An 8,226-nucleotide genomic window follows, 5' to 3' on the forward strand; every position below is an offset into this window, starting at 1 on the left:
GGGGCTTCCATGCAAGGAGAGTAAAAAGGCAAGGCCTAGTCATTTTAGAAAGGAGATGCTTGAGGTGTGACATAAGGGTTTACAATACACTAAATTGCAAAGAGAAAGTAAACAGGGATTTATTATTGACCATCTCTCACAATACAAGAGCTCAGGGTCACAAAATGAAATGAGTAGGTGCTAAGTTTTAACCAAACATGGTATTGGTGACATGTAAGGGGTGCAGGCAGGTGCACGTGCACCCTGAGATTGGCCACGCACCCCTGGAAGCGCCAGCCCCAAAACCAGAGGTGCTGGTAAAAGTGCACTTTTGGGTTTACTGGTTTCCCCGCTAGTGGTTCCAGGCAATTATTATTGAGCAGGGAGCAAGGAGCACAGCCTCTGAATCAGAGGTCCCTAGACCAGGTTAGGCAAAATGTGTCCCACAGGCCACATACAACCCACCAGGCCATTCTATCCAGCCCGCGAGGCCCCTAAAGATTTAGAAAGTTTATATTTATCTGCCCCCCGCTCTCAATAGCTTGCCAAAACCCTTTGCCCAAAATAATTGTCTGCCCCTACCCTAGACCTTAAATGCTAGAGGCTGCAAGCAAGAGGAAGAGAGGGAACCCCCCCGGACAAATGAAGACACCAGAAGGACAGAGGGAGGCCACAGGTTTAAAACAAGGGGACACCCCTCACAGCCCGACGCAGCCCACACAACTGCCCTGAAGGCAGGCACTGAAAGGGAGGTGCCACCTCCGCGAGGGAACAGCACGACCTCGCCCCCTGCGGAGCCACGAACAAAGCTCCGCCCCCGCCTTCTCTGCCGCCCCCACCCATTTACGCATGCGCGTTGGCTGCGGAGTGGGCCGTACCACTTGGCGCCCCGTGGTAGGGGCAACGGGAAGGAGGCCTCGCCCCGCCACTGCCTAGGAAGGCTCGGTTCCGCCTGAGGAACATTTAAGTTTTCAGCGAGGCCTGTGCTACCCCGTCCCACACAGGCCCGGGGCTCTCTAGGGCGCTGCCTGCCCCCTCGATGGGAATGGTCCAGCCCGGGGCCGGGCCCCGCGAGTGAGAAGCGCCCACGCCGCCATTTTGTCGGCAGCGGCAGGAGGCGCTTTCAGCCCTTCGGCCCGGACCCTACACCCCGCACCCGCCCCGCTGCCCGAGCCCCGCACCGGTGAGCACGGCGCGGGGGGGCGGTCCCTGCGCGCGGGCCGGGGCAGGTAGGCCCCGAGACTCGTGGAGCGTGAGCAGCCTGGGATGGGGCCTAACAGCTGGGCCCAGTGCGGCAGCTGGGGGGGAAGGGCAGCCGGCTGGTCACGTGGTCTCCCCTCCCCCCCAGCCTTGGAATGGTCCGCTCCCCGCTCCCCTCCAGTTCTCCCCCCGCCCGAGTGGTCTCGTCCTGCTCCCCCTTCCCCCGCCCTGCCCGCGCAGCTGCGGGGTTGTGACTTCTCCTGCAGCTGGGACCACGGGCTGCACCTGTGTCAGCCCAGGGTACCGTAGGCGCTCGGGCAAGGCTTCTCCGGGCGATCCGTCTTTCTATCGGACCCTCTGAGCGGTTGGGGGGAGGCAGAGGGAGGCTTTTGGGGTCACCGCACTCTTCCCCAAGTCTCTCGGCACTAGCATCACCTCCGTAGTGCATGAAGCGTGACAACGAACGTGGGGGTTGTTACCAGTTCCGCAGAACAGAAGAATTTGGGATGTCTTGCTGCAAAATGCACCATGTTGAAACTAATAGGACTGTAAATGCCACCCTAAATAGAAAGAAACAAATTGTTTACCTCTCTCTCTCTCTCTTTTTTTCCAATCCATTAGTTCTCCAGCGAAGATGTCTGAGTACATCCGAGTTACTGAAGACGAGAATGATGAGCCCATCGAGATCCCCTCAGAGGATGATGGCACTGTCTTGCTGTCGACGGTCACCGCCCAGTTCCCAGGAGCATGTGGCCTGCGTTACAGGAACCCGGTGTCTCAGTGTATGAGGGGAGTCCGGCTGGTGGAAGGAATCCTGCATGCCCCAGAGGCTGGCTGGGGAAATCTAGTCTATGTTGTTAATTATCCCAAAGGTTTGTTGTCTGTGTTCCTGAACTTACCTGTCAATTGTGGCTCCACTGCAGAGTGATTGTCGCTCTTTTAGGTCCTCTGACATGTGGGGTTATATTTAATTCTAAAGATGCTTAGAAAAACAAAGCATTGTTCCTATTTTTGTAAAGGGTTTGAAATCTTTTGGGAAACTTCTAAAGCCCCCAGTCCTATAATAATCTCTGTGTGGTGGCAGGTGTTTGGCAACTTGACAGTCATACCAAGATTGGAGGCAGACATCGTTGTTATTGGGAGAGTGTATGGGGAAGAAGAAGATGAAAAGGAAATAAAATGAACTAAAGAGAATGTATTTCATTTTGGATTGAGCTGTCCTGTCTCAGCTGGTATCTGCCACGCACATATATCAGGCAGGAGTGTGAATATCATTAAGCAGTTCTGCAGTAGAAGGTAGCTGAACTTGTGATATAACTGAGGGTTTAAGCCTTTAACTTCTCTGCCCCTGCCCCAAGATTATGGAACAGTCTGAATTATAACATATAGACAAGAAATGCCATATGTCACTTTTACAGTTTAAATTTCCTGCAACAGATGCTTTCTTCTACAAAGGATTTTTGTATTGTGCTTCTTATGACTGGTGATTAGATGCAGTTTGTGGATTTTTTTTTATGTATGTTTTAATTTCAGATAACAAGAGAAAAATGGATGAAACGGATGCGTCATCAGCTGTGAAAGTGAAACGAGCAGTGCAGAAGACTTCTGATTTGATTGTTTTGGGCCTTCCTTGGAAAACCACTGAACAGGATCTAAAAGAATATTTCAGCACTTTTGGAGAAGTTCTGATGGTGCAGGTAGAGTTCTGCTACACTTTCTCAAGGAGAGTGCCATGGACTCCCAATTCCAAAACTTCTTGAATGAGTGAATAGTATATTAGTACAGGAGACCCTCGTCATTTGTGGGGGATATGTTCTAGAGATCCCTGTAAATGGGGAAATTCGCGGATACGTTCATGAACTTCTGTGTCTGTGTTCATGAACGGTGCGTGCTGGCGGTGGCAAGCACAGAGCTCCTGCAGATGCTGCCGCCACCATCACACTCACTATACACTAGGGAGAGAGAGCGTGGGTTTGAATATTTGCACCATGAATACTCGAAACCCCGAATCTGCAAATAGCGAGGGTTTCCTATAATTGTGATCAAATCTAATTTGCAGTGTGCTATGCTTTTCTTGGTTGCATTGTCATGTGTTCAGGTAGAAAAATCCCTTTTCTGCGGCTCTGTTCTTGTCTAGAGTAGTGCACGTGAGATCCAGAAAAGGCCTGTTTTGTTTTGCTTGTTCATGTTAGTATGTTGTTAAGTAGCTTTGTTACTTTAAAGACTTGTGTTTTATAGTCTGAGCATTAAGTTTTTAGCTTTGTCTGAGGTATTAAAACAATTCTTCACTGAATCCTATTGTGTTTTGCAATGGTAACTGATGCATTCTGATTTCATGGGTATAAAGTCTGTAGATGGGGTTTTTTCCCCTGCCTTCATTCCTGTCAGTGCTAGGAGTTATTTCATAAGATGATGAATGGCCTAAGGCTGCAGCTAGAGTACTGCATCCAATTCTGGGCTCCGCAATTCAAAAAAGGATGTCAAGAAGCTTGAGAAAGTCCAGAGGAGAGCCACATGCATGATCAGAGGGCAAGAGAATAGGCTGTATGAAGAGAGGCTGAGAGCCATGGGACTCGTTAGTCTGGAAAAGCACAGGCTCGGGGGGACCTGGTGGCCACCTGTAAGTACATAAGGGGTGTTCATCAGGATCTGGGAGAATGTCTCTTCACCAGAGCACAGCAAGGACCAATGGTCATAAACTCCTACAAGGCTGTTTTAGGCTGGACATAAGAAAAAATTTCTTTACTGTCGGAGCCTCCAAGACCTGGAATAGACTCCCTCCAAATGCGGTGCAGGTACCTACTGTGGATGTATTCAAGAACTGCTTGGATGCTTGTCTTGCTGGGGTCCTTTGACCCTAGCTGACTTCCTACCCCTGGGGCAGGAGGCTGGACTTGATGATCTTCAAGGTCCCTTCCAGCCCTAATGTCTATGAATCTATATTGAGCTAAGTAATAAAAACTTCACATTGCACATTTTCAGCAAGTAGTATTTCTTTTTTGATCAGAAAATGACCAGTAACTAACATGGGTTGTAGGTAACTTATAAATACTGGTTCATAGTATTGTGATTTTTCAGGATTATAACTATGGATAACTTTTTTTTTTCCTTCTTAGGTTAAGAAAGACATTAAATCTGGTCACTCAAAGGGGTTTGGTTTTGTTCGATTTACGGATTATGAAACCCAGGTGAAAGTGATGTCTCAGCGACACATGATAGATGGAAGATGGTGCGACTGTAAACTTCCTAATTCCAAGGTATTTTGCCTTAATTGCATAGAAACAAAAGGTGTGGCTTTTAGCAGGATCTGTGAGGTGAGGATGAGACTAAGAAAATAGGAGAAGGGACTGAAGCTGAGCTGGAGGAGTAGGTGGAATAGGGTTAGAGAAAATACTAAGATAGTACAGAGGAAGTGTACAAACTATAGAGCATCCTGATGACATCACAGAAAATGTTCATCAGTCCTTGCTTGAACTCTTCCCGATACATTGGCAAATTAGAGAAAATTAAAACAGGGATGCTTAACTGGCTTAAGGCCAGAGTTGAGTCTGTATCAGAGCTGGGAACAAAACTCAGAACTGCAGACTAGATAAATGTTGTTCTTTCCATGTATATGGATACAAACTGAATACTTACAGCAGAAAGACCTAGTTAGTTTCTTTTTGTCATCCTTTTTTTCTAGTTCGTCTTCCTCTTGTGTGTTTCGTTTTATATACCTGTCCCATTTGTATCAGGGTAGAAAATGTTCCAGTCATAAACAAACCCCCAGTCAGAAGAGCAGACTGTGATTTGTGGTGGGCTGTATATACTTGTCCTTCCACCACTGTGAGAGTTAGCAGAACAGTATCAGAGCTGGAATGTAATGGTTCCCTCTGATGTGTAGTGAAATGGAAGCAGTCCTGAAACGTACAGCTCTGTTTGTTCAGAGTAGCTTCTGGCTCAGTCTTGTAGTATTTCTCTTGGATGGTACTGTCTTCTGTGACGTTCTCTCTATCTGGAGTGGAGGGTTGCTTTTCTTTATCTTACAACAACTGTCATATTCCTAATGTGCATTATGAGCTATTGTACAAGAAACTCCGTTGTCTTTCATGCTCAGATGACTAGCAGTTCTTACTCAGTAGTTTGTTTGGTTTTTTTTTTAATCCTACCCAGCAAAGTCCTGATGAGCCCTTGCGTAGCAGAAAGGTGTTTGTTGGTCGCTGCACTGAGGACATGACAGCAGATGAGCTCCGACAGTTCTTTTCTCAGTATGGAGAAGTGGTAGATGTCTTCATTCCCAAACCCTTCCGAGCTTTTGCTTTTGTTACATTCGCAGATGATCAGGTAGGTACTTCCTCTGTACTTCCATCTCTAATGCTTAGGAAACTTACACAAGTGGTTCCCAAACTGCAGGCCACAAGACTGCATTTAATTGCCTTCAGATTATAGTGCCTTCACCTCGCATTCTTCAGTTTGAAGTTTGATAAGATGCATAGCAGTCTATGAGAAGTCCTGAGGATTGACAGTGGTCTGCTCCAAGTCTGAGAACTGCTCTTAAGCATTCAGTATCCCTATTTATCATTCATACAGAAACATTGTTAATTAATGTATAATTGAAGTCAGATGTGGATCATCCAGTTTTAGAATTCCAATGTTACTTGGAATATAACTGATTTGCGTGTTCAAACTTACAGTTTACTTAGTCTTTTTCAGCTAATAGTTCTTAAGACTAGATTGAGTCAGTTTGATTCAGTTAACACTTCTTATGAGAATTAAATGTATACTCTCCTGTTGCAGCTTAGAGATCTGTTTAAAATAATATATTTTTATGTTGTGCTGTACTAAGTGTAAAATATATATTATCTAATCATATGTTTGCTGAAATCCCTTATGTCTTACAGGTTGCCCAGTCTCTTTGTGGAGAAGACTTGATCATTAAAGGAATCAGCGTACATATATCCAATGCTGAACCTAAGCACAATAGTAATAGACAGTTAGAAAGAGGTGGAAGATTTGGTGGTAATCCAGGAGGCTTTGGGAATCAGGGTGGATTTGGTAACAGCAGAGGGGGAGGAGGTGGGTTGGGAAACAACCAGGGCAGTAATATGGGTGGTGGGATGAACTTTGGAGCTTTTAGCATCAATCCTGCTATGATGGCAGCAGCCCAAGCAGCATTGCAGAGCAGCTGGGGAATGATGGGCATGTTAGCTAGTCAACAGAACCAGTCAGGTCCATCTGGAAACAACCAGCCTCAAGGCAACATGCAAAGGGAACAGAACCAGGGTTTCAGTTCAGGAAATAACTCTTATGGCGGATCTACCTCGGGGGCAGCAATAGGCTGGGGCTCAGCATCAAATGCAGGCTCGAGCAGTGGGTTTAACGGAGGCTTTGGTTCAAGTATGGATTCCAAATCATCGGGCTGGGGTATGTAGACACTTTGGGCTCGGATGCTGACTCTATGGTGGGAAATCAAATTTTTCTAAAGTCATGGTAAGTATATTGTAAATTACATATATACTAAAATTTTCCAAATCCGTTTGTTCAATGTGCAGTATATTCAACAGTATTTTTGACATTTTTTTTTCTTTTGTAAAAAGAAAGGCTAAAAGAATTTTATAAGTTTTGTTACATGACTTGTTGGACTATTGAATGGTTGACAGTGAACTGCAGTTTGCCTGATGGGTAAACTAACACTACAATTGATAGGAAAGGCTTCTGTAATAATTTGTCCCTTGTTTTCTGGTTAGCTGAATTCTTTGCATGTCCAAAATGAAAACCATTGGTCAGGAACTACATTCTTTCCCTCTTGTTTTAATTTGATCCCCACCATAAGAATCTCTCCAAACGCCCCAGTTGGAGAACACAGCGTCGGTGTTAGTTTTTTGTTTGTTTGTTTTGTTTTGTTTTTTCATTTTAACATTGTCTCCCCTCATGTTAAAGTACGATATGAAGGCTTCATTTAATCTCTGCAGTTCATCTCATTTCAAATGTGTATGGAAGAAGCACTTCATTGAAAGCAGTGCTGTAAATATTCTGCCTTAGGAATACTTCTGTCTACATGCTTTCTCATCCAAGAAAACTTCATCACACTGCACATGCTACGTCTTAGACGGTGGGTGTTCCATTTTTATCCGCTACTCTTTATTTCATGGAGTCGTATCAACGCTATGAACGCAAGGCTGTGAGATGGAACCAGAAGGCTGTTTGAACTTTGAAACCTTGTGTGGGATTGATGGTGGTGCCGAGGCATGAGAGGGCTGGTATGTGCGAGAAAAAGGAGAGAGCGCATGCAGAGACCTGGTGGTGCATTATGGGATTTTATTTTACTTGGCAAGATGTCTCTCAATCCTGTGGCTTTGGTGAGAGAGTGTGCAGAGAGCAATGATAGCAAATAAAGTACGAGTGTTTCTTGTATTCAAAGGACATCCATATCTGGAAGACTAAGTGGGTTTTATACCTAGTTAACCAATTAGTTGAATGTGTTATGTGAAATGAATATTTGTATTTTTTTTCCCTTATGTCAACTGCTGTGAATGCTGTATGGTGTGTGTTCTTTTCTGTTAATGATATGTAAGTGTGGTAATGTGAATTGAAGATGATGGGGTTTGTGATGAGAACACTGAGCTTGTGGTGCACTTTGTAGTAGTTCTTAGGGCAAAGTTCACCAGCAAGCTCAGTGTGCCTCTAAAGGCTGGAAGTTCCACTGTCTGTAAGATTTCCATAAGAATGCTGTTTGCTGCAGTTCTGTGTTTGGATGCTTTTTATAAGATTTGTCATTGTAGGAAATTCTTAAATAAAACTGATTTAAGTAATATGTGTCTTTGTTTTGCAGCCCTGAATGCAAAGAATTCATAGCAGTTAATTTATTTTATCCATTTGAGATGAACTTCTGTAAAGTTTCTTTGCAGTAACTTGGTTTGTTACAGATAAACGTGCTCTAAAATAAGTCAAATGGATCCATCACTCATCATGTATTGGTACCGGACACCCACCTTTATAATCCACCAGCTTTTTCTTTTTCTTTTTTTTTTTCCAATTGTTCGGTGATATGTATCTCTAAAATCCAGT

At 44.8% G+C, this 8,226-nt stretch overlaps 1 protein-coding gene across 2 annotated transcripts; it reads left to right on the forward strand.

Moving 5' to 3' along the window:
* Positions 1 to 974: 974 nt before the first annotated feature.
* Positions 975 to 7,970, forward strand: TARDBP (TAR DNA binding protein). Of its 2 annotated transcripts, none has more exons than XM_090023709.1 (6): positions 975 to 1,208; positions 1,801 to 2,051; positions 2,713 to 2,876; positions 4,296 to 4,436; positions 5,332 to 5,502; positions 6,060 to 7,970. In XM_090023709.1, exons 2-6 carry the CDS (start codon positions 1,814 to 1,816, stop codon positions 6,588 to 6,590), a joined length of 1,245 nt encoding a protein of 414 aa, XP_089879835.1. In that variant the 5' UTR covers positions 975 to 1,208; positions 1,801 to 1,813; the 3' UTR covers positions 6,591 to 7,970. The 2 variants fall into 2 exon arrangements, with proteins under 2 accessions (XP_089879835.1, XP_089879834.1); XM_090023708.1 differs by having other exon boundaries at positions 978 to 1,162.
* The last annotated feature ends 256 nt before the right edge of the window (positions 7,971 to 8,226 follow it).

This window comes from Crocodylus siamensis, chromosome 12, assembly GCF_052110815.1.
Source record: "Crocodylus siamensis isolate JL-2025a chromosome 12, ASM5211081v1, whole genome shotgun sequence".
NCBI classification, from domain to species: Eukaryota; Metazoa; Chordata; order Crocodylia; family Crocodylidae; genus Crocodylus; species Crocodylus siamensis.